This window comes from Elephas maximus, chromosome 1 (genome assembly GCF_024166365.1).
Source record: "Elephas maximus indicus isolate mEleMax1 chromosome 1, mEleMax1 primary haplotype, whole genome shotgun sequence".
Taxonomy (NCBI): domain Eukaryota; kingdom Metazoa; phylum Chordata; class Mammalia; order Proboscidea; family Elephantidae; genus Elephas; species Elephas maximus.
Genome location: NC_064819.1, coordinates 20206710 through 20233398, shown reverse-complemented (window position 1 = coordinate 20233398; position 26689 = coordinate 20206710). Strand labels below are relative to the sequence as shown.

Here is a 26689-nt window from a genome sequence, read left to right as displayed (position 1 = left end):
GATCAGAGAGAATGGGAGACAGAAGTGAAATGAGAGGCGGAAAGAGCCACAGTGCACTACAGGATGTGACTATGGAAGGTAAACTGCCCTTGTCTTAGCTTTGGTAGTCCGAAATACTAGGAACATTAGGGATCCCTATGCTCAAGAGAAGACTCGAGGCACTTACTGATGAGATCAGGCTACAGTATTCAGTTATGCGTCAACATAAAGAAAACAAAAATCCTCACAACTGGACCAATAAGCAACATCATGATAAATGGAGACAATTGACGTTCTCAAGGATTTCATTTTACTTGGATCCACAATCAACGCCCATGGAAAGAGAGTCAAGAAATTAAATGATGTTATTACATTGGGCAAATCTGCTGCAAAAGACCTCTTTAAAGTGTTGAAAAGCAAAGATGTCAGTTTGAGGACTAAGGTGTGCCTGACCCAAGCCAAGGTGTTATCAGTCACCTCATATGCATGTGAAAGCTGGACCATGAATAAAGACCGAAGAATTGATGCCTTTGAATTACGGTGTTGGCAAAGAATACTGAATATACCTGGACTGCCAGAAAAATGAACAAGTCTTGGAAGACGTACAGCCAGAATGCTCTTAAGAAGCAAGGATGGCAAGACTCATGTGCTCTGGACATGTTGTCAGGAGGGGTCAGTCCCTGGAGAAGGACATCATGCTCAGTCAAGTAGAGGGTCAGCAAAAAAGAGGAAGACCTTCAATGAGATGGGCTGACACAGTGGCTGAAACGATGGGCTCAAACAGAGCAATGACTGGGAGGATGGTGCAGGACCAGGCAGTACTCCGTTCTGTTGTACACAGGGTGGCTGTGAGTCAGAATTGACTTGACGGCATCTAACAACAACATGCCTAAAATCAAAACTAGGCAGGTCTCCCTACAAATCGGTTAGCTATGAATGCTTCCATCTGTAGTAGCAGCTCATGGTGACAGCGATTTTCAGTACAGAAGTCTCCCCAGGAGCTTCTTAAAACTGTATGTTACCGCCTTATGCCAAGATCTGATATGTCCTCTGCCATATCAGGTGTACAGGGGTGTGTGTGTCAGGTTGAGGAACACTGATCTAAATGATTTACTCCGAAGAATCTATCTAAAACCCCAGCCATGCTTTAGCAAATTAAAACTATTAAAAGAACATGGTACATACAAATGGTAGTATACATGTTTACTTAAACATGTTAGTAGCAATTTGATTTTAATCTTAAAAAAAAAATACCCCTTACAAATTAGCATGCCTTTCTATATGTATTTACACAGAGACATCCTTTCATCATTCATTCACCCATCTTAAGTCCAGTCTTTTCTAGGAGTAGGTATCTGGGGCTCCAAGTTGACTCCTTCTGTCAGAGTTGGCATCTCCAGCAGCCTTTCAGTCTTGGTATCAGGACTGCTGGGCTCGGCTGTGCTCCACAACTGCAGGGTCCATTCTGTAGCGTCGGTGTCCTGAAAAAGTTCCACAGGCAACAAGCAGCTTCGGCCCTTTTCCATCTGGATAATGCAGATGCCATTTCTGTTGCAGCCCAAGGTCACATATCGAGGTGCTTGTAGAGTCTACGACTTTTCTCTTTTTTATTTCTGTTGCCATGTTTTTTCCAGGGCTTTCCAGCTGCAATCTCGGAGCTCAGAGTAGCTGCAGTCACCAGGCCACTCCCAGGCTTGTAGCCCGTCATAGCCTGGATGCCTTTGGTCAAAGCTCTCACATTCTCCTAGGAAAGAAAGCATTATGTGAGATGCCAGGCGGCTGTTTCCTTCAGGAAATACGCACAGTACTGTTTATGGACAACTCCAAGATAAAAAGAAGTGAATCACTCAGATTTACAAAAGCGGATTTCCAGCCCTTTTGCTGCTCTTCTTGTTCTCCTGATCCTTTAAATGAGATTTCTCAGCATTCTGTCCTCAGTTCATTCTCTTCACCTGCCTCACATGTTCCCTCCTCAACTTTCTTCAGTCCCATAGCTTCAAATGCCATCTCTAACCATTGATACCTAGACTCCTAATTCCAGCTGTCTTCTGGAAATGTCTACCTTGATATCCAAACTCAACCTACCTGAAACCAAGTTTGTCTCCCTCAGAAAGTAGCTCTGCCCAGGAGCGTACACTCTTCCAGAGTTAACTAGTCCTGTGTCTCTTGCAAATCTCTGATGGCTTCCCACAGCCTGCAGAATCAAGTTCGCACTCCCCAGTATGGCGCCCAAGGCCACCTCCAAACATGGGTTCTTTATTGATGAAACCCACACTTGGTCCCGTATGCCTTTGTTGATGCTACTTCTTCCACTTGGAATTCTGGCCCTCACCACTCTCCTTCCAACTGGCATATTTTTATTCACGCTTCAAGTCCAGCTTAAATATCACTTCCTCTCTGCAGCTTTCAATCGTCCACTCTGCCCCCAGTCCCAAGATTAACTGTTCCCTTATCTGGGTTCACAAATGACTCAAGTTACACCTCTGTCCCAGGCTTACTTGTCATGCTATTTATTTGTTAACCTGGCTCCCCTGTGCTAAAATGCGAACCCCTTGAAAGCAAAAACGGTACCTTATTCATTTTTCTATCCCAGGTCCTACAATAGCTGGCACGTAGGAAGTGCTCAGAAAAGTTTTTGTAAACTTGAGATTTAAAGTAAAACAAAATGAAAAACAAAGCAAGTTTTAAGTTTACTTAGTAAAAGAAATTTAATCCAACATGATTTTCAAGTGTAAAGCAGTATTTTATGATCTTTGTATACTAGTTAAACAGTATTCTACCGGCTAAAGTTCAGACACATGAATTATTATAATTAACTGTTAAGTTTTCAGCTTCCTTGTACATGGTCTTTCAGAAACTGTAAACATTTAAAATTTCAATGTAAATGTCCTGTATGACAGTTTAGACCCAAGAAAGAATTTATAATCTTTCTGATATTGATGGTAAGTTTTCTTCTAAGTATTGGCACAGACTTGGAAATAAACTAGGAGCCACAAACATCTAAGTTCTATCCTAGCTTTGCCACTTAGCCTCCTTAAGCTTCGAGGTCCTCAGTATCTGCTTGGCCTGCCTCATAGGCTTGTTGTGTGGAGCACCCACATCAAGAATCATTCTCTAGGTACAGCTGACTTTTTTGTTATAAAAGTAAAGCATATACCATGTACAAACTGTATGATGTAGCTGTGACATAAATAACCAAAGTTATATTTTGAAGTGCAGAGAATATTTATTAACTCTTACAATTCAACAATAGATATTTCTCCAGAGAAGATATACATGTGCCAATAAAACAAGCACACGAAAAGGCTCTCAACATCATTAGTCACTAGGGAAATACAAATCAAACCCACAATGATATATTTCACATCCACTAGAATGGTTATAATGAAAAAGACAGACAATAATAAGTGTTGACAAGGATGCGGAGAAATTGGAACCTTCAGGCACTGTAGGTGGGAATGTAAGATGGTGCAGCCACTTTGAAAAATAGAATGGCAGTTCCTCAAAAGGTAAAACAGGGTTAGCATGTGACTCAGCAATTCCACTCCTAGGTCTATACCCAAAAGAAAGCATCAGTTCACATAAAAATCTGTACGTGAATCTTCACAGTGGCACTACTCATAATAGCCAAAAAGCAGAAACGACCCAAATGTCCATCAATGGATAAACACAATGTGGTATACCCACATAAAAATAACCAAAACCAAGCCCATTGCTATCAAGTTTTGACTCATAACGACCCCCTAAGGGACAGAGTAGAACTGCCCCATAGGGTTTCCAAGGAGCAGCTGGTAGATTTGAACGGCCAACTTTTTGGTTAGCAGCAGTAACTGTTAACCACTGGGGCTCCACACCCATATAACAGAATACTATTCGGCCCCCTAAAGGAATGCAGCAGTAAAACATGGTACGACATACATGAACCTCAAAAACACTGTGTTTAGGGAAAGAAGTCAGTTGCAGAAGACTGCATATCCTCTGATTCCATATACATGACCAGAATAGGCAAATCTAGAGAGACAGAAAGTGGGTAAATGGTGGCCTGACCCTGGGCGGAAGCGAGTGACTACTGATGGGTATGGGGTTTCTTTTAGGGGGAGATGAAAATGGTCTGAAGTTCGAGAATGAGGATGGGTGCACAACTCAGTGAGTTATCTAAAAACCACTGAATTTCTACTTTAGAAGGGTAAACTGCATGGTATGTGAATCTTAATAGAACTGATACAAGAAAAAATGTGTTGGATCAGAAGTTAAAGACAAACTTTAAAACTTACTTGATGAAAAAAAGTTTTGTCAACTATGTTTTCAATCTGCTTTGCCTTTTGATTTCTGCCTGGCGGCATTCTCACTTCATAGCTACTCGTTTTGTCCTCTAAGAGCCGCCGGTGTTGATGCTGAAAGAGCACAGGATCGGTTCCAGGGGGAGGATGACAGTACAGCAGCTTACCCTACAGAGACAAGAGTGACAACAGTGCATCAGGAGCCCTGTCTCTACTCCCCCAGGGGAGATGTCTCCCACCCGGCACACTGTGGTGCAGCTTCCTTAAAAAAGGCCGTTTTAGCCTCCGTGACTGAAACGTTCCCTCATGTGCTGAGCCTCCAGAGCAGGTCCAGGCCTGTCCCTCGTGCTGCTCTGCTAGCTCTTACCCCTGCTCACTGGGCAGATGCACGTGGAACAGAAGCTTCACCTTCAGCTCATTACAACGGTGGTTTCTTTTCCACTTGTTCGGCACTAGCATCTGCACAGGAGGCCTGGTTAAGTGCTCGGCTACTACCTGAAAGGTCGGCGGTTCGAAGCCACCAGCTGCTATGTGGGAAGCAGATGTAGCAGTCTGCTGCTTCCGTAAAGATTACAGCCTGGGAACGCTATGGGAGGTGTCCTACGGGATCGCTATGAGTCAGAACCGATTTGACAGCAGCGGGTACAATGGCTAGCATCTGTAGAAAAGACAGCTATAGATTTTTCAACTTCACAGCATAAACATACTTTTAAAATTTATCTCCAATTAATAAGGCCAAAGAACTGTTATCCTGGTGCTTTATGTATCAGAGGATACATAGTGGTGGCGTAGTGGTTAAGTGCTATGGCTGCTAACCAAAAGGTCGGCAGTCCGAATCCACCAGGTACTCCTTGGAAACTCTATGGGGCAGCTCTACTCTGTACTATAGGGTCACTATCAGTCAGAATCAACTTGATGGCAACGGGTTTGGGTTTTGGTTTATGTATCAGATACAAACGAGGAAATTATATTTTGCCACAAAGTCCCATTTACTCAGAATATAAATGAAAATTCTAAGCATTTGAACAGTTCTATAGACTGATCACTGGAACTGACAGCTGCATCAGGCACCCAGGGAAATGCGCACCCAGTAACTCTCTCTCAGAACTGCCCTGCTTGCCACAGCTGTTTGGTCCGGGGTGGGCACCGTGAGTCCCCTAGCCCCACCCCCACCAAAAATAATAACTACTGCTGATGAGTTTGATTACAACTCATAGCTATCCTATAGGACAGAGCAGAACTGCCCCATAGAGTTTCTAAGGCTGTAATCTTCGTAGAGGGTCAGAGAAACAGAGGAAGACCCTCGATGAGATGGACTGACACAGTGGCTGCAACAATGGGCTCAACCATAGCAAGGACTGTGAGGATGGCACTGGATCGGGCAGTGTTTTGTTCTGTCATACGTAGGGTCGCTATGAGTTGGAACCAACTCGGCGGCACCTAACAACAGCTAATACACAATCCTTAAATTATTTCCTGAATTGTCAAAGATTATCACATTTTATTATTATTTTACACATTTATTTTATGGCATTTTACTTTTTACAAAATTGGCAGCCCATATAACCGATGATATTCTATTCTCACTAGCACATTCTGGTCCTCAACAACATAACCAGCAGCCTCCAAAATTAAACCATATTTAATAAATCAGCACCTCTCCCTTGTCACCTGTCTAGGCAGAACTACCTTCCCAAAGAACACTGCCTTGCCCAGAGCTCTCCAATCAGTTCTTAACACCTTCAGAAAAGGGAGTCCAACTTCACTGGCAAACCTTTCTTTTGATCCTGGACCCTGCCCACACTTAACACCCTGTGGCTGTGGCTGGCACTTCTGCAGCTCTTCTGCAGCTCTTGCCTTTGCTTACATTGTTCCTTCCAGCTAAAAACGGTGTCCCTGCCACTCCCTGCCCGTCCCACATTTCTCCTGTCTAAAGCCAACCCATTTCCAAAAAAAAAAAAAAAAAGGCCTAGTTCAAATGCCATCTCCACCACAAAACCTTCCATAGCCTTCCAGGCCAGAGTGGATCTCTCTCTTCCTTGTGCTCCCTTTAACTCTGTTTGCCTTTCATAGTTTTTAGTGTACCACATGATTATAATGATGGTATTCTGCGAATCAAAAATCACAACACAACCTGACAGTTAACGAATGCCCTACCGGGGATGTCGGGCGGGGACACAGAAATCAGCATCATTCCTGGGTCCCTGCAAGGCAGGGTTGCAGCTGTTCACTGGGCGCAAGTCTGCTTCCTCCTCTCCACCATAAAGGCTCTAAAAGCTGTAACTGGTTTTAACTCATCTCTGCACGGTTCAGTATCTTCAGTGGTAAAAGAAGAAGTAATTTATCCATACAAATAGCCCATCAACTACTTTCTTCCTGATTTGAAGATAAGAGAATAAATACGGCTGCCCACTTTTATTTCTATCCTCCAAGAACACCACTGCCACGGTCTTGAAGAGGGAATAAGGCCAAAACCTCACAACTAGATATTAATAGGGCCCTGTAATGCTTGTTTATGGAAAGATTAAGCTCACTGTTAACAGCTAACAATTACTGGGGGCGTATTATAAGCCAGGCACTGAGCTTAGTGCTTTATACATATGCACCCTTCTTATTTATTCCCCATAATAATCCCATGAGGTAGATACTGTTATTATTCTCATTTTACTGATGAGAAAAACCCGAAACGATATTCTTTTTTGTAAAACAGGACTAATAACCTCACAGACTTGTTACATGTTTTCAGTGACAATACGTATAAGACACTTAGATCTATTCCTAGCAGAGTAAGGTTTTGATGTTAGCTAATATTCCTCCCATTACTACCTAAGTGTAGGGAGCTAGGCATGTAAACAGCTATAGTACGAGAAGACTGTGACAATCGTCTATTAACAGATGACAGGAACAAGCAAAGGGCTACAGGAGATAGCCCTCGTGATATGTTGTATGTCAGTTTCATAATTTATGTGATTCTACCTCCCTTGGATCAAGAGTACAACCTCAGTTATAACACAATCTCGATAAGGAAATATCTCCTTTATAACCTACAAGTTGCCAATATCTTAAAAGCACAATATGAAGACAAAAAGAGACCTGATTATTCAGGAGCAATAAGGAGGAGGGCTCACTTACGTTGACATAATCTTTCAGGATATACCGTGCAGATCGCGGTTGGTCTGGCTGCCCGTGAGCTGTCATGAATCCTCGCATATCTGGGAGGAAAGATGAATTTTGCAAAAGCTAAGTGCAAAGACAGACTATCACAACAAAGACAAGAGATGGAAATCGGGTCCTTTCTGTTCCACTATGCGTCCTTACTCTCTATCTTTTGAAAAAGTACTTATTGTTGAAAATACTTTGATTAGCACTAAAAACACTGGCTAATCCAAGAGAACCACCACCCAGGACCACTGGCTGTGATAGACACATTCGATTTCTCTTTACTTCAGTCACTTCTTCTGCCCCTTGACTGTAAAATTTACTCACGGAATCCAGTGGTAGAAGACTGCTACGTCATCAACATTACTAAAAAACCCAAAGTATTAGAGCAAGTTTCCTTACTTAATGATATACCTAATTTGTATATATCGAATATAAGACAAAGACTCTTTTATAACGAACTCAATTAGAAGAAAACAGCAGGGTATAGTGGTTAAGACCCTGGGCTTGGGCAAACAGCCTGGGTTCAAAACGCAGCTCTCTCACGTACTAGCTGTGTGTGCACAAAATAAATTTAGACATTAAAAACTGAAAAGGTTAAAAAAAAACAATTACAGGAAAATTGTTTTATCCTTTTAAGATAGGGATGCCCTTTCCAAGTAAAACACCAAACCCAGACAAACCAAAAAGAAAAAAACCAGTCTACGTACTAGAATTGTCCACTTCTGTAGGAATAAAGAAGCCCTGAATGAACAGAAATAGGAAAACTTTTGCAGCACATATAACAAAGGACTTTTACACAAATCATTAAACAGAGAGACAAACCATTCATCAAAACACGTGATGCCTAGAAGAAATATAAACGGCCAAAAAACATATGTAAAGATGCTCAACTTCCCTGCAATTAAAAAACCAAAAAGCGGTTGGCCTCGAGTCAACTCGGACTCATGGCAACCCCATATATGGCAGAGTGGGACTGTGCTCCACAGGGTTTTCGACAGCTGACTTTTGGAAGTGCACCGCCAGGTCTTTCCAGTGAGTAATCAAAGAAATGCAAATTAAAATGAGAGTAATTTGGCCATGTCTTTTGCTATTAAAATACATTCAACCTACAGTACAGTAAACCTATCTCAAAGGGTCTATTCTACAAAATTTCTCTTGAACTTAATTGTCAGAGACTTTATTCTGCATGGTGATCTTAGACACTGTGTTTCACCCTTTTCCTTCCTCTGATTTTATCCGATTGCATTAGGTGAAAATATTAGTTTTATCTGTAATTCCAATCAAATTAAAATTTTATTTAAAAAGAAGGAATAGAAAGAAAAGCCAGCGTGGAAGCCCACTTTTCCCGGTCTTTTTGGCTACCATACCATAAGAAGCGTGGATCAGGAAATACAGATTCTCATCCAGGCTCTGCCACTGGCCAACTACATCACCTTGGGCAAGTTACTTCATGCTCTGATTTCAGATTACTTGTCTTACAAAGGAGGGATGGACAGTGGGGTGAGTGATCTTTAAGAGGCCTTCCAGTTCTGATTCTGTGACTACACCAGTCATACCACAAATGTCTACCCAGGCAAAAGAACTCCCATGAGAAACTAGGGTAAAACCTGGAGATGGGACAGCTATGGCCTCATTTTAATGTCAAACAAGGTTTACAAGGCACAGATGGCAGGGGGGAAAGGGGATGCTTTATGTCCTTAACATAACCAAGCTCCACTCTGTCCCAATTTCTGAGGGCTTACCATCTAATGTTCCCTTACCCTCCTCTGATAAACCTATTCGTTTTCTTTCCAATGTCCCTTTTCTTCTCTATCTGGAAGAAGAGCGCAGAAAAAGCCAACAGTAGCCTCAGATCAGAACCCCTTTGCCTGCACTTGTGTACCCTCAGAAGGGCGAATGTCCTAAAGGCTTTTTCTTTAGAAGCTTGTGGCAGCTGCCCTGAGCCCTGAGCTCCCCCGTCTAGGCCTCCTATAGGGAAAGACACATGGCTCCTCAGGATCTGATGTCTACTGTGAAGGTTAGGAAAGAACAGATCTGGGGAAGAGGCAAGGGATACAGACAGAGCTAAAAAGCACTTAACACACTGAAGTAAAACACCACTCAGACAGCAGTCAGTTCTCCACCATTAATGCTGAATCCTGAAACCATCACCAAGTTAGCTACTTGGTGACCACTCTGTAAGCAAGGTCAGCAGAAAGCAACAAAAACATCAAGCCTGGAAGATGACATGAGAAATGCTAGAGAAAAATTCTGAATTTGTGTTTTTGCAGTGGTATTCATGTTGATCACGTTTTAAAATAAATCGTAACTCACATCCATAAGCCGTCAACAGCTCTTCTGAGGTTGGAGGTCGATGAGGGTCTTCATCCTCTCTGGGCTTTATGATAGTAATTCCGTAGGTAGCTTCTAAAACATGTCTTGGAATATTCTGGCAAACATAAGCTCGTCAAGGAATCCATCCATTCCCTTGAATTGACTACCTCCTCCCCATGGTATCTGAGACACACGTCTCAGAACATAGTTTGTCTATTATGCACACTCTTCCTCCTCCCTAAAGGAAGAGTGATTATTAAGTTAAAAAGACTGTTTCGTTTTCATTTAAACCAAGGTCTTATGAACAAATAATCACTTCCAAATAAATCCTTGTAAAATAGTAATCAAAATAACCTCTGAAATAGAGCTCAAAGATAATTTACCTTGGAAAGTAAGATTCTAAGTCAGCTCTAAATTCTTACATGACCCTAGTTCAGAGACAGTCTTTATTTCTAACCCCTACAACTACCCAAGGAGAGATTATCTTTTCCTTTCTTGTCTCATCAGCATCTCTCTGTACTTTTTCTTAAGCCACTTAGAGCATTCTACCTTGTATCACGGTTACCTATGTACATGCCTCATGTTGCCCAAAGAACGACGCTCCTTAGGGGCAGGATCTGTGGCTGACTGATGCCTGCATCCCCCACAGTACTTAACCCAGCACGTGGCGTGCACCAAGAGCTCAATACATTTTTGCTTATTAATTTACAAAGAAACTTAAACATACAAAAAAGCACAAAATACTTAACACCTGTGTTTCCAAAGAAGCCCTAGTAGACACATAACAACCAGATTCTTTTTGAAGCAGAAAGGATATTAGTGATATGGGTGGGATGTGATCTCTCATCTGGTCTATGGGGAGGATTCCACTGCAAGTCATCTCCGCCTTGGTGGAGACAAAGGATGGCATCACCAGGCCTGGGCAGTCACACAGGCAGAGGCCAGGTTCCACATACAGAGTCTGAAAGACAAGGAAGACGTCTGTGTGCGCATACAGCAGATGCAGGGGAAAAAAGGGCAGCGTACGACCGACGGGGAACTGCAGAAAATACCCAGAAGTAATTAGCTGAGAGGGAAATACAGAGGCTAAGGCTGCAAAAATACCTGAAAATGCTTGGTGTGACCAGGTGTGGCAGACACAGACACCTTCTTGTTGCCCATAACGGTGTTGATTGTTGAACTCTTACCAACGTTTGGGTACCCCACCTAGAAGAGACTCAGAAGTTAACAGTCAAACAGCGTATCTACCAAGGATCCAAAGATGCTAAGTAAATGGCAGCAACACTGGCCTAAACATCTGATCACTTCGGAAGCAGATGCTGTTTGTAGACACATTCTAATAATCATAACATACAACTGGTTTTAATTTTTAGTAACTTATTAGCAAGTTTCTGTCTTGCTGGCTAAATATTAATATGGCACAATGACTTCATAAGCTACTAAGCTCTTTAGTTATTCTTGGTTTCAGGACAATACCCATCCTTCCCTCTTCCTGCCACCTCTTCTCCCAATGTTCCCAATAAATGCGAAACACTTTGAAGATTCCTGGGGCTTTGTTTAAATGGCTGCATTTTGTTTATCTGGAATGCCCTTGCTTCCTATCACGTGTCCAAATCTCACACTATACTTCAAGGCACAGCCTCCTCCAGAGAGATTTCAGGCAACTGACAACTGTCAACTAACTGGAATGTTCTTACGGTGTTTCATGTTGATATCTTGAATACACGATATGTTGTCATTATCTGTGGGCATGTCTCATGCCCTTTAAGTATTCCCCTTTAACTAAGGGATCATGATTTATTCCTGTATCCTCTTTACAGTGGATTGGAGCCCTGCTGGCGCCGTGGTTAAGAGTTTGGCTGCTAACCAAAAGGCAGACAGTTCAAAGCTACTAGCCGCTCCCTTGGAAACCATGTGGGGCAGTTCTACTCTATCCTAAGGGGTTGGTATGAGTTGGAACCCACTCGACAGCAAGGGGTTTGTTTGCTTGTTTGGTTTTAAACGTTGTTTCTTTTGTGGGGGGAAGCTTTGCTGCCACTCTCCCGACTCCCACCTGAATCAGGTTACCACATCATACATTCCTGTAAGGTGTTCAACTTCCCCCTCTTTACACTCATCACGTTTGGAATTACTTGTTCGATGTCTGCCTCCCTGCAGGCTGCAAGCTCTGTATCTGTCTTGCCTACTGATATTCTGCTAGGGCCCAGCAGAATGTCTGCCATATGGCGGGTGCTCAATAAATGTTTGTACAATGAGCAAATTAACCTATTCTTAGGATTTCTAGAGTAAGAAATTCAGAAAGTGAGGGACGCTGCTTAGCATGTCCAAAAATGTGAGAAAGAAATGAATTAACCTGTAGGATAGCTGGGTTTTCCGAGGCATGTTGAAAACGAATTTTTAGCAAAAATATTTACCAAATTAAGCCTTAAAATTCAGAGAAGCACAGTAATTTCCCCTAGGCTGGTGCAAGTGAGTGAGTTTCATTGCGGACTGGGAATTACATGTACGTCTGTCTGACTCCAGAGTCTTCTCTTTTAACTCGTACACTAAGTCCATCAACCACAGTCATTTTGAGAAGGCTTTTTTGGGGAAGTGGGGAGGAGCTTAAAAAGAATTGGAATTAGCTCTCCTTGGCATGTAACTTAAGAGCTGGAAGACTTTAAACCTGCCAGGATCTCCATTCCTTCACCGTGTCTTGTTCTCTTAGACAGAAGATCTTTACAATAAACACCTTCTCCAACATCTTACACTCCTTTAGCTAGGGATGAAGCCATCTGGAGTCACGCTGTATGCCCTCGGAGTTTAAGGCACTTTGATAGCCACCTGTACAATTAGGGTCTCTGGGGCTAGGGATGGGACTACCCGCCCCCTACTCGCTGCTTAGTGTTTATGCAATTAAAGTATCTGCATGTTTTGCCTGGGACCAAGATGCTGGGATGCACCCATACGCGGATTTAGATAATAAGCTGACAGGTACACAGGGTCACAGGATACCAAAAGCCTACAGAAGAAAACAATGGGCCAGGATGTAAAGTGTGGCTAGACTATAGTTGATGGTGAGATGACACAGGACAGAGGAGGGGACCCCTACAAAAGAAGGTAAGACCAATGGGCTGGAAGTCTGAAGATGACATTAAAAGCTCCCTCGTTCTAGTCTCTCATGGTAACGTGCAGGATGGGAACGCAGAACTGGAAGAAGACTAGCGAAAATACTTAATGTGAACAGCAGTGTAACCAATATAACCCTTTAGAAAGTTCATCTTTTGATTCGGTTCTGAATGTCACACCGCCTACTCCCAAGATGCCATTGGGCAACAAGAGAACGATAATGTTCCCTATGATGCCAGAAACCCAAGTGGTCTCTGGGGTGACAGTGTAGCTGCCAAAGAATGGGGAATGAGGATCATCACAGTGGCCAGCATTTTATGACATATTTTGTCTTACCAGTCCAACAGTAAGTTGTCCATCTTTCACCGTCTTCCCAGTGTGTAGCTGCTTAAAGATCTCCAGTAATTCCTGTTTCGACACCAGATGGCTAAAATTGTGTGTTTGCCTCTTCTGTGGGGCTCTCCTGTCCTGAGCGCTCTTCTTCCCGTCCTGGCCACAGGACTCTTCTTCAAGGTTGCTGTCTTCTTCCGAACATGTCTGCCAATCTTCTTCCTCCTCCTCCTGACAGTCCTCATACTCGCTGTCATCTTCATCACGGGAGGCACCTTCACTAAGTGAGGCAGAATCCCTGCCTGGGAGATGTTCAGTCTCACTGTATGGAATTTCAGCCTCTTCGAAATCGGAGCTTTCAGACTCAGCTGTGTTGGTTTCTCCAGCAGCTCTATTTACTTGTTCCTAACGAGATAAGAGAAATCACAGAAGTTCAGATGTGTATAACAACTATACTGGCCACTCCAGTGAAAATTCTCAGTGAGTTGATTATTTAGGATGAACAGAGGACCCAAAAAGTTATGAGGAAAAGTGGAAAAGGTGAATACAGGGAGGAGACGCTGTGAAGCCTTTTGGTGCAAGGATACACAACCAACTGTCAACAGCTGCGCCCTCTGGGGAAGGGATGAGGGGTGGACCTACACTCTTTATACATTTCTCTATTATTTGAATATCATATTGCTTTTTTAAATTTAAAATAAATCTTTCAAGAAAACAAGGGGAAAAGTCCAGGTGCAGCTGAATTCTTTGGCAGTCCATTACTTTAGGATGAGGTGTAGAACAAAACAAAGCATTTCTCATCAACATAAACCACTTAACATTCTCCTCTCTGCACACAGCAGGAAGGGCATGCTTGTCATTTGAGCTTGAATTTACATTTGCATTTTGCAAGTTTAAAGGAAATGGCCAATCTTTGGTAATTGCCTTTAGTAAATGAAGCATTGCTGAACATGGCTTCCTGTGTGAAATGCAAGAACAACAAAACTCAAGTCCCCGCCGTGAGGAAAGAGAAAGGTTATAGCCATTCGCTATTCATGTACGTGCTAATTCTTCTCGATCTCTACCAACAGCAAAGCTAATTGGCCGGGATTTGGAAATGACACACACTGCCTTACTTCCAAACACTTCAGGGTTAGAATGAGTCATAGGAGAACACGATGAACTCGGTGAAACATGTATCCTAAATTTTAGGGGAGTAAAGGTAAAACGAAATGTCACGATGAATCAGTATGGTTTCATGATGATGCCTGGCAACTCCATGAAGACACATGGCTTATGACAGAACCTCAGAGTGGGAAAGAAATTTTATGATGACCAAAGAATGTAAAGAAATCGGTGTTCCCTAAGAGCTCGGCTGGATCAGATTTTAAAATACAAAAGAAGCATAAAAACAAGAATGTGAACTGAACATGGGTACGTTTTAGAAAAATGAAGGCTTAGAGGCAGGCTCAGGAATAAGGCTAAAGTTACCAAAAGGACTGCAGTAGTCACGCTAAAAATAAAAAGGGAAAGGTCTCAATTCTTTGAGGAACAGGATGCAATTTGATAGAATGGCCAGTAGAAAGCAGAGGCACTCAACTAAAAAAAAAAAAGTTACATTTTTTAAAATAAGAAGGGGTTGAACAACTGTAGAGGAAAAATTAAATGCTAAGGTAAGAAAACAAAGAAGTATTAAAATATTTTAAAGGAAGTTCAAATTTGATACCCAAATTATAGATGGGATTACAGATGTGATGTCACGACCTCAGCTGGTGTTTTTTCTGAGACATCATGGAGAAAAGCAGAGACTTCAGAAGACCTGAGATGCCAAAAGACTTGAGAGGAGCAAATGGTGGCTAACTTTTCAAAAGGAAGGAAGAATAGCTTCCATAAACCACAATGTTGACCCAGAGACTGATCTATGACGAACATGAGAGCAGGAAGGGATAGTCTGCAGAAGGGAGAGCTAAGGGGACATGGGCAGAGTTCCTCAACGTTAAATGGCTGTTTATCTACAAGGGCAACGACTCATTCATTACCGCCTCAGAGAGCAGAACTTAGACGCTGAATGGAAGAACCTCCTAAATTTAGAGATAAAAAGAACGAGTTCGCTTGGTTGCCAGAGCCCTGTCATGAAGAGTAGTCACAGAGCGACGAGATGACCGTTGGCCAGTGAGGCGGGGGAAGGAATCCTTCACAGAGGCAGAGGTTGGAGCTCATTGAACTGTGCAGGGGTGGCGGTTACACAGCACCCAGCTCAGGGCACAGCACCCCGACAGCAGATGTTTAACAAATGGAGATAAAAGGAGAGGAAGAGGACGGGAAAACAGATATTGCTTCTGAGGTCTCTTCCAGCTCAAAGAGTCTGTCCCTCATTTCTGTTCATAGTTATCATTTTTTAAAATTAGAAAATAAAAATAAACTCCCCAACGTTTTTTGTAAAGTTTGGTTAAAAATACAGAAAATCACTTGGTATATCTTAATTTAGAGTTACTTCTTTTTCTTTCTTTTCAAAATAAAGCCAAAAGTGATTCTGACCAAATCCTGATAAACTGTACCCTTTTGTTCTGACTTCTCTTAAATGCAATTACAAGGTCATTATGAAATTTCCTATACCGCTTCCTGTCTCAGATAAAATAAAAAATATAGCCAACATCAGTGTCTGGCACCACACTGGGGATGTCAGATTAACAACCACAGAGAAAGTAACTTTATGACTCACTTCTCTGTAGGTCGCCCTATTACGACACTTAGAAAAAAAAAAAAGCTAACCCCAGTAAGTCTCCAATAAGAAAAAAAACACAAAGCACACCAATCAGAAACCGAATTCTCCTCCCTGAAACCCAGGAAGTCCCCAGGTTACCTTCGGGGTGCCATTCAGCTGAACCGCTTCAGCCAAAGCTGACCAGAAAATAACCTTCACGTCTTCTTTTTCGAAGTAGGAGGCCCAGGCACTCCGCTGCTCTGCAGTCAACAAATCTGCCTTATTTATTAAAATAACATTCTCCTTATTGGCATCCAGTTCTTTCACGTAACATTCCTAGGCAAGACAGAGAGATTTAGAAAGATCTCTTCAAACAATTAAAAATTAGGTTACTTTATTGAAGATCTCCAGCTATGACTAAAAGTTTTTACTGCTCTCAGCTTTAATCATTTCCTAATTTCAAAGGCTTGTAATCACGGTACACTCTATTAGTCCTTTCATTAAGCTTTGAAACAGAGTCATGTCACAAATAGATACTCTCAACATAAGAAACTTAAAAGTGTAAAAAGAAATGTTTTCTTGCCCTGCTGAAGTTTAACAGCTCCATTTTTCTTTAAACAGTGTACTCTCTTTACAGCAAGTTAAAGAACTGCATAACCTGGAGACCTGACAGGCAGCAGGGACTGTTTTTCGGTCAAGTGAGGACAGCCAATAATAATCTCATCTTGAAAGGCTGAAAGCATTTCTGAAGCATAAAAGGAACGCAAGATTCAGAAATTGAAATTAATTTCCAATTACAGCTCTTCGTTAAAAAGCAGGGGTATAAAAGCTGACTTCATCAGTTTCACCATTAAAATTTTAGTGATTCACCAGTGGATTTAAAAATAATCTGTATTTCTCAAGCAGAAATTTCACATGATCCTCACACCTTGGTTATTGCTCCCTGTGGTGTTCTACAAACTTAGCTGGCTTGTAAGACACTACAAGGTGTAACTAAGGTAACTAAGGTGTGAAAAGAGAACTTACTGGGGCGGATAAAAAGTGGACTAGGGATATGCTACAACAAGCACAATGCTATTTTGATTGTTGTCTCTTGAAAAACGGGAAACATTGGCAGATGTCTATTAGCAAACTAAACTTCTAAACTAAAAGTCAGAAAATTCATGTGTTTGAGCCTTCCTGCAGGTGGGAACAATTGTCTGAGGAGAGCAAACACCTGTCTGAACGGTGGTGTCACGCAAGCTCCCGACTGAGGTGGGGGTGGGGGCCTGATAGAACAAGCTGGAGGACAGGGCAGACTGCTGCCTAGAGTTACTTCTGTGAGTGATGTCCTCTCACTTCTGCTCAAAGGACTTAAGTGTGGATCTTGTCAAACTTTACTTACCAAATCCTCACATCTAAACAGCAGTGGGTTTCGAGCATCTACTATCTGGACCACAATATCACTGAAAAACAAATGTGAGATAGTAGAAGAAAGCTCAGGACCAATCACTGGATTTTCTGTACTCAAAGTGAAAGGGGCTGACCATATAACGATAGTAATAGTGACAAACACTCCATATACTGCGTACTTTCCATGTTTGCTTTTTTAGGTAGAATTATCCCTGGTTTACATGAGGAAACCGAGACTCAGGACAGCTAAGTAACTGGCCCACTAGCTACTTAGTGACAGATCTAGAAGTGAGTCTAGGCAGCGTGGACCAGAGGCCATGGCCTAGAAGGGCTCAGATGATGTTTCATTGCTGGAACTTCTATACAATTCTCCTGGTGAGACAAAAGGATTCCAAACGCAGCAACCCAAGGGGAGGTCAACTGAACACTCAGTCTCTCATCTATACCCTCGTTAAGGTCTCAAAAGAAAACAAACTGCTTGCTGACAGCTGCTGCTACGGAAGCCAGTACCTTACTTAAACCCAGGGCTGACAAAGGAGAGAGCACGTACCTGGCAAACCATCATCCATGGTTTCAACAATGTGTTTAAATGGCAAAAAAATACAAAACAGCAAAATACCAACTTAAGCTGAAGGAGGAATGACGAGTGCAGCTTCTTCCATCCCATCTAAGATGTGGCAACAAAACCTCCTGCAGCTGATGGCAAGCTCCTGAATCCCCCACAAATGTAGCGGGGACACAGCAGCAGCCCAGCATGGCATGGAGAGTAAGGCTTTCACTTCCCTTCCTTCAGCTTCTGGGAAGGCTAGGGAGGATGTCAGGAGGGCCCATGGGACTGACACCGGAAGGAAAAAAGATGCAGACGTACAATCGCCTAACAGCAGAGTCTTCCAAAAACCCACATGTGGTTAACCAGCTTTTTCTGGGGTACCTCTGCGACTATGCTGAACATCAAGGAAATGATTAAATCAAAGCTACCACTTAGGGCAGGGCTTTTGACAAAGTATATTTTCTTTTCAGAAGTTAAATTTTCAGCATCATCTCGTCATTCAAACGAACTCACGGACTTGCTAGTTTTTTTTAAGTCCTCTAATTAAGTGGGCCCCAATATTTCCTTCTTTAAGGTGGTATCTGCCACTTTCAACCTGTAAAGATTCAAGAGTAAATGTAGAGAAAGCCTAATAATAATAAACCAAAGCCACAAGGTCCCGACATTACATCTGCGTAGCAAACATGCAGAAAGAATTAACTTAGAAACACCCGTAAGAAAAGACATTTAAAAACAGCTTGCTTTATGTGCTGAATTGGGATGCAGTGCCAAGTGCCAACTGTGTACCAGGAAGGCTTTGTGCAATACAATGGAAGTGCCTTTTCTTCCTGGAATACAGTGTAATGCCCTCAGTGCCTTGGCAGTTTCCTGCATTTCAATGACATACTGCACACGAAATCTTCTCTGAGAACTCCTACTGAAATTAAAGAAGCAGATGGCTTAGTTAGCCTGTTACCAAGCAGCAGACATCTGCCCTACAGAAGACACCGATACATATTTCTGTTGCAAGCCGTGGCAGTAGTCACCTGATTAATAATATTTCTGTGTACTCAGATTCACTTCTGTGCGATATGAACAATATTCTTTGAGTAAGAAACATATTCAGTCAGAAAAGAGGGAAATATCACGTAACACAAATAACAGAGCGAGCAAATACTACAACAGGAGCTGGAACTTTCAACAAGTACATGCTCGCTCTGATGAAACCGACGCCTATACAGGAGCATAAAAAACGTGCAAGGGGCTTTCCTGTTTTACATGGAAGACTGAACACAGGTTATCTCTGCTCCTTCTCAAAACCTGCTAAATGAAAGTAAGGGCTGAAACCCATCAGGACAAACAGAAAGGGAGAATAGCGAATAAAAAACGTGAACCCACTTTTGAAAGATGGAAACCAGATGGAAGACTCAGCAGAACCAAAAAAGCTGAATACCAAGTATGTGCAGACGGGGATACCGAGAGAAGCAAGCCCGTTTATGCCCCCAAATGAGCCAGAAGACTCAGGATTAGAAGCATCAGATAGCTCTGAAGGTAAGGGTGAGGCATAGGACTGAAGTCAGGGATATTTGGGGGAAAGTCTCAGTAGGCATTAGTCCCCTCCCCAGTTCCATGCAGCCAGGCAACTATACCCCACAGCCTTCCTCCCCCACCCTAACAGCAGAAGGCTAAGGTCTATTTTGGAGAGTTGGACACATGAAGCACGGAAGAAGGTATAAAAGAGGTGCCATATTGACAAAAGGAGGATTAAAGGTAAGGCCACACACTAAGCAAGAGAACACCTAGCCCCGTGGCATTGTACCACCTCCTTCAGCCCTACTCCTGGCAGATTCTTCTTCTTAAGGGACTGACTGGCCCTAGGAAAGACTTATAAATACTACTATCTCAGGGTTTCCCAATAAAACTGATCCCCGCCAGTCCCCCTACAGTGAAGCCTACCAGTCGGCAAGCCCCACCTAACCATGCAGACCTGCCAATCAGCTCTGTAACGCATCATTCTTAAATATGAACAGACAACAAATCACACCAGACGTCTGAGAAAGACCTCTTACATAAAAGTCAGAAACCAAAATAGCAAAGAAAACGGACACAGAGCAAAGAGAGAGGAGTAGGAAGTAGAAGGAAATCTAAAACCCAAACAAAAATGAGAATTAGGCCTGTAAATGGGGACGTTCCCTCAAGGCTGAGAAGCAGTATTTCGGAGCTTGTTACCCATGTCTTTGGAGAGAAGAAAACAGGCTTTCTCGGCTGAACACACCCTCAACTGCTGAAGGGAGTTCTGCTCTGCTCCACAGACATTCCACAGGAGTACCATACCGGCTCCTCCCAAGCCCCATGCAGGAGTGACTGAGAATAAAAGGGGTGGACACAGAGGCTGGTAATCGGCTGCAAGCTTCTCACCCTCTTAGGCTTAGAAATTTGCCTTGCTCTTCTGGCCTCTCCACGTCCCAGCCCAATAGCCTTTTCTCTGTCCCTGAGGAAGCAGGTTTGGGGGGTAGGGAGACCATGTAAGTGACTTTCTAAAAAATTGCGACAGAATTCACATACCATAAAATCTACCCTTCTGAAGTGTACAACTCAGTGGTTTTTAGTATATTCACAAAGTAGTGCAACCATCACAACTCTAATTCCAGAACATTTTCCTTATCCTAAAAAGGAACATAAGTGACTTTTACAAGGGTAATCCAAGTCCGGCTTTCTCAGTAACAATGCCAAGTGGAGTAATATTCTTTCTGTGAATCCCAATTAAAGCATCCTGCTTGTAATGTCCTTATTGGGTACATATTACGAATTTCAGAACAACACTGACTGAAGGTTCCCTCTTAAAAAAACATTTCAACTATAAGGTTCATTTATGGTGTTCCTGAAAACAATTCAGAAAATCTTTGAAGAAAGGGGGTGAGATTAAAGAGAAAGTTGATTCAACGATAACACTCTTCTAACAATCTGAAATTCTCATTAGTGTTACGTACAGGAAACAGACGAGTCTCCCATCCTCAACTGTCCACATCATTCTCTTCCTCTCAAAGCCCAGTTAAAAAGGAAAAAAAAAAAACAACCTCCCCTTGGTTCTCGCCAAGCCTTATCACACTGCTCCTTCCTCTGCTCTGACAGGGCATGCTGCCTTTCTATTCCCGACACAGCAGGAATCACACTGTGCTCTGTATCTCACCAGACATCCAGCTCTCTGAGTGCGAGGGCTGCGTCTCACTCACTGTGGGCCTCTGGTGCCCAGGCTATGCTTGGCACTTAGCTGAAGTCCATAAAGGTCTGCTGAACTGAACACCTGTAACTTACGTGCTCTTTGCAGGTAGGAACCACCCTTTTTCATTCTCATATTTCCCCTATTACTAGTAGGAACTCGATACGCATTCGATGAAGTATATGTGCTTCAGAACTCATTTTACAGAAAACATTCACCATTCTCACACACTCATCAATGACTTTGTCTAATAACAACAACAAAAAAAACCTACATTTAAAAAAGCAATTGTTGTTGTGTGCTGTCGAGTTGATTCTGATAGCAGCCCTGAGGACATAGGAAAACTGCCCCATAGGGTTTCCTAGACTGTCATCTTTACAAGAGCAGAGGGCCAGGTCTTTTCTCCTGCAGAGCCACTGGTGGGTTTGAACTGCTGACCTTTTGGTTAGCTGCTAAGCACTTAACCACTGTGACACCAGGGCTCTTAAAAACAGAAACATAACATTATATTTGGTTTTATAATTTTCGATGGCCTATTGCACAGCTTAATTTTTCCCCCAAAATGTGGGCCTATAAGCATACGTTAACATCCAAATCAAATATAATGTAACTATGTTGTTCTCATTACACAAAAAGAAAATGGTAACATACCTTCTCTCAATGACCCTCCAGAGCTGGCGCCAAAAGTCCAAATTTCTCTCAAACGGAGTCAATATCAGCTTCTGTTCCTCTTCCAGCCTGGCTTTAGAATGGAAAGTTTGTACCTTTACCAGATTATAATAGAAGGTTCCAGCAGGACAAATGCTCAAATTCATTGCATTAAAAAAAAAGTACACAAATATTAACTGTCAAGTTATTTTTATATACCATCTGTTAAGTCAACATGAAAATACAATTTATTTCACACCATAATACACCAAATTCAAATTGTCTCCTGAGCTATTTAAGCCCTGAGTTTATCTACCACACCAACTCCCATTTCTCTCCCTAGAGGAATGCTCAGGAGAGCAGTGACAAACTCCAGGGTGCCCAGCAGCTGGAGAAAGGACTGAAAAGAGAAAAGGCCAGAAGTGAACACAGTAACCAGCTCACCACTTGTGGACAAGTATGCACATGGACCCACAATGCTATGTGTGCACACATACCACTCTGCACCAATAAGAAGCTACCATTTCCCTTTTAAAAGAATACAGATTTCAAAATGCAAACGGCAACGCCAACATACCAAAATGCCTGAATTCAGGATTTCAAGGTAAATCATCATATAGTCCAACACTCACCGGACAAGCTGACGTCTCCATTCTAGAAAGTTATCTTTCTCTGCCTGTTTGAGTTCTTCAGGACTAGTTTGTTTGTCCCACTTTGGTCTGAAATGATTATAGAGGGGAAAAAAATTCCACATACGGGTCACCAAAATAAAATAGAGGATTCATATATAATAACGGCAGCTGAGAAGATGAAGCAGGAAAAAAGGAAACACCAACTTAAGAAGTTTATACTCAGCAGCCTTGTTATGTCTTGTAATATTCTAAACTGTCATTCAGCTCACCTCCTTGGTATACTCAAGAACTGTTTGTTTTCTTCATGGAGTTTCTTAATTCTTTGGCTCTCCTCAAAAGATAGCAGTCCAGTCCTAGCCTCACGAGGCACAAACGTAATATTAAGCTTTTCTGTTTGTAGGGGAAAAAAAAAAAAAAAAAGCACAATTACTTAAGAGGCAAAACAGATACTAACTGCTAGTCATTTTGATAAACTTGAAAAACTAAGTATGAGAGCCTAAAATAGAATTTAAGCTTTCCTGATTTAGATTCCTCTTGCCCTGAATAAATTATAATTCCCAAATGAAGCTTTCCATCCCCTCATTCCCCTCACCATCCCTTCCTCCCCCCAAAAGAAAGAATTCTAGTTCCCTCCCTTGAGGTTATTTACTAAGTGGGCAGCCTCCCAGGTCTTTTTTCCAATAGTCACATACAGCGAAACCTGTGAGAGCTGGAGCTCGAGGGGACTGTCTTGTTTTTCTGGGTCTCACAAGTTTCCACCTTTGACAGGGTGCAGTCCTACCACTTTTCTATTGGCTGTTTTAGTGGAAAATATTTGCATTTTCTTTGACACATTTCTGCCTTACACAGGTTTTATGGCATATGGATCGGTCAGACTTTTTCTAATGCAAACGACACCATTCTAGATGCACCATTCGGCAACTTCGTCTCTTCATTTGGTAATAGGTCTTGGAGAGTCTTCATCTTAGTACACAGAGATTCACCTCATTCTTTTTAACTGTGGCATATCATCTCATCGGAAACCCTGGTGGCGTAGTGGTTAAGTGCTACAGCTGCTAACCAAAGGGTCAGCAACTCAAATCCCCCAGGTGCTCCTTGGAAACTCTATGGGGCAGTTCTACTCTGTCCTATAGGGTCGCTATGAGTCAGAATCGACTCGATGGCACCGGGTTTGGTTTTTGGTTTTTATCATCTCATTGTGTATCTATAATGCAGTTTATTTAGCCATTTTCCATCTTTTGAACATTTAGGTTCTTTCCAAGTTTTCCTTGTTAAAACTGTGCTGTATACATTATCAGGAGCCCTGGTGGCACAGTGGTTAAGAGCTGGGCTGCTAACCAAAAGGTTGGTAGTTCAAATCCACCAGGCGCTCCCTGGAATCTCTATGGGGCAGTTCTACTCTATCCTATAGGGCTGCTATGAATTGGAATCAACTAGACAAAAATGGGTTTTGGTGTAAATTATTCGTATACCTTCCAATGTGCATACGTGTTCCTCAAGGGGAAGTGCAGTCCTTAAGCCAACAGCAGCAGCAGCAGCTGGGAACTTGTTAGAAATGCAAATTCCCAGGCTCCTTCCCAGAGTTACTGAATCAGAATCTCTAGAAGACGGATTCAGCAATCCACGTATTAACACATTCTCCAGGTAGTTCTCAAGCTCACTGAGGCCTGAGAACTGCTGCTCTGGGGTGGCTACTGAGAAGTGGAAATGCTGGGTCACAGGATATGTGTTTTAAATTGTTAACAGCTACTGCCATGCTGTATTTTCAGCCTCTCCCTCTCTACTGGCTCTCACCCAAAACCTATGAACACGCTAATGTTAACCCGGATCCTTCTCCTGTGTACGTACACGCGTGCACGCACACACACAACCACACATACCCCTTCTCTCTCTTCCCCCGCTACAATCAAATGTCTCTAAAGATACAACATGCCCACTGACTCAATCTCCTCACCCCACCTCCCTATTTAACGTCCTACAACTGTGGCTCCACCCCCTACTAAAACTGTTTTGGCAAAGATTACTGATGTCATTTAAAAAGCTTTCTCGAGATATAAATCACATACCACATGATTCACCCAACTAAAGTGTACAATTCAATGGCTTTTAGTGTACTCACAAAGTTGTGCAGCCATCACCATGAGCAATTTTAAAACATTACTCCAAAAAGAAACCTCGGACCCCTCAGCAGTCACTACCCACTCCTCTCCCCAGCCCTCATCCCTAGGCAACCACTACTGTCTCTTGAGCAGCCCATCCTTTAGATAGACATGAATGCTAACTCCATCTTTATGACCCCATCGTAGGCTACAGACTTCTTTCATAGCACCTGAAACCAAAAGTTATAGAAACTGTCTTATTCCTCACCATACTTTCAATGCTCAATACAACGTCCAAGAGTGGAGTCTTTCAGAGATGCAAACGGCTAAAGCAGTCAGCTACTAACCAAAAGGCAGGAGATTCGAGTTCACCCAGAGGCATGTTGGAAGAAAGGCCTGGTGACCTACTTCTGAAAAATCAGCCAATGAAAACCCTATGGAGCACAGTTCTACTCTGACACACATGGGGTCACCATGAATCAGAATCAGCTTAACAGCAACTGGGTTTTTTTTTTTTTTCTTTTTGGCCTGAGATTAGCTGGTGTTCAATAAAAACATTTTGAACGAATAAATGAATGTTTTGCTAAAGAATGTAATAATGACGTTTATAAAAATGGTAAGAACAGTAGAATAGTAATAAGTCTATGATAGCAATACAGTCAGCAATGCTATCTCTGTGCCAGGTACTGTTTAAAGTGCTTAGAAGACAAATATAAAAAAAACCAGGGACACCAGTGATTAAAGAAAATCATATGCATGGAAAATTCCCCAAAATATGCTGATTAAAACCACTGCCGTCAAGTCAATTTCAACTAATAGTGACCCTATAGGACAGAGTAGAACTGCCCCATTGGGTTTCCAAAGAGCGGCTGGTGGATTTGAATGGCCGACCTTTTGATTAGCAGCCGAGCTCTTAACCACTGTGCCACCAGGGCTCCGATATGTTGATTAGTGCTTCAAAATATAATTCCAGTTGCCTAAGAAACAGTAGGTAGCTCAAGAGTCTGTCTTTAACAATGGTTATCAGGAAATATTTTCTGGAAAACGCTGGTCATGTCCATCATAATGCTGACCAATCTTTTTTCTATGATAGAGTCAGTTTCTTGAACTTGATATGATGCAGTAATAATGTGAAGTGCTTCTGGGGCTGAATTTTAAAACTATGGTGCAACTGGACCTTTCTATGCTGCTTTTAGGACATGTCTTTGTGTTAATGACAATCCATTGATGAGTTTAGTAGGGGCCTCAAAACACTTCCAAGTAGAGTTGTTTGTATCTATTCAGCAAAGATGGCAATGTATATGCACTCAGCAGCAAACAACTTACCAGCCACAAACTCTGTTCCTGCAAGTTCTGCAGTTGCAAGGAAGTCATCCAGGGAGCTTTGTTCAGTCACTGACTGAAGATTAAGACGACCCCAATCATAGCCATCATTGAGTTCAGTTGTGTGCAACTGTGAACAGAACACAGGTAATAAACACAGCTGCTCTCTTACACTCTTGACATCCAACAAGCTACAAACTTCCACATAACTATTAAATGATAAGGGTGATGATAGCCTTTTAGAGTCTATGCTAACATAGTTAACATTTAAACGAGCACCTGTTTACCTCATGTGAGGTAAGCAGGTTCATTACCTCGTTAATTCATCATCTGATTGCACTTTCAAAATCTTTGGTTATTATATCTCTGTTTTTTATACTAACGAGGAAATTGAAGCTTAAATAGATAAAAAAAATAACTTGCCTATTGTCACAAAATAATAAGTGATAGAGGCAGAGGTAGAATTTGAATCCGGACTGCCTGACTCCCAAGAGCCAGCATTAGTTACTTTTTTTACTGTTTGTGTAAACAGTAAGCAATATGGTTTACACAATGACCCAAGTGTGCGTGATACACGATATAAATGCTAGTGTACCAATTATATAGTTAAAAAAAAAAGGAATCCTGAAACAAAACTTAACTTATTCCATGTAATACAACTGCAAGTTCCGTATGGATCTGTATGGCAGAAACCCCTACTCATCTTCGATACCCAGCTTGGCATCACTTTCTTTGGAAAAGTTCCCAGTGACCTCTGATCCCAAACTTTGCAGCCCCGAGGCTCATAACTAGACCAAAAGGATGGATGAGAAACAAGACAGCGCCTGTCTTACCCAGGAGTCGGTGTGACGGTGGTTACGGCTCCGCTGAGCCTGATGGCGGATAATGGCCCGACCCAGGGACCCAGCACCCGTCACCTTCCTCCGGCCCATAGCAACACAGCCGTCGCATAAGCCTTCGGGGACGAGCGCGTGCGCCTTCCGGTACCCGG

At 42.4% G+C, this 26689-nt stretch overlaps 1 protein-coding gene and 1 long non-coding RNA gene across 2 annotated transcripts in view; one reads left to right on the top strand and one right to left on the bottom strand.

The window, feature by feature from the left end:
* LOC126073397 (uncharacterized) overlaps nt 1-26689 on the top strand; it is a 179540-nt gene that overhangs the window by 25843 nt on the left and 127008 nt on the right. The gene's annotated exons all lie outside the window — the stretch shown is intronic.
* On the bottom strand, nt 1166-26689 carry LSG1 (large 60S subunit nuclear export GTPase 1). Its single transcript, XM_049879982.1, has 14 exons — nt 26532-26689; nt 25702-25828; nt 22546-22666; nt 22277-22363; nt 21648-21734; nt 17240-17300; nt 16015-16191; nt 13179-13577; nt 10839-10940; nt 10552-10695; nt 9735-9858; nt 7392-7471; nt 4254-4427; nt 1166-1723 (listed from the first exon to the last, which is right to left on the bottom strand). The coding sequence occupies exons 1-14, from the start codon at nt 26628-26630 to the stop codon at nt 1544-1546; spliced, it is 1962 nt and encodes a 653-aa protein (XP_049735939.1). The 5' UTR covers nt 26631-26689; the 3' UTR covers nt 1166-1543.

Coding starts and splice junctions, on each gene's coding strand:
- LSG1 (XM_049879982.1), bottom strand. CDS start 26,630: ATGGGCCGGAGGAAGGTGACGGGTGCTGGGTCCCTGGGTCGGGCCATT. Junction 22,667..25,701: donor AGGAACAGAGTTTGTGGCTG/GTAAGTTGTTTG, acceptor CCCTACAAACAG/AAAAGCTTAATATTACGTTT. Junction 7,472..9,734: donor GCTGTTGACGGCTTATGGAT/GTGAGTTACGAT, acceptor CTTTCCTCCCAG/ATATGCGAGGATTCATGACA.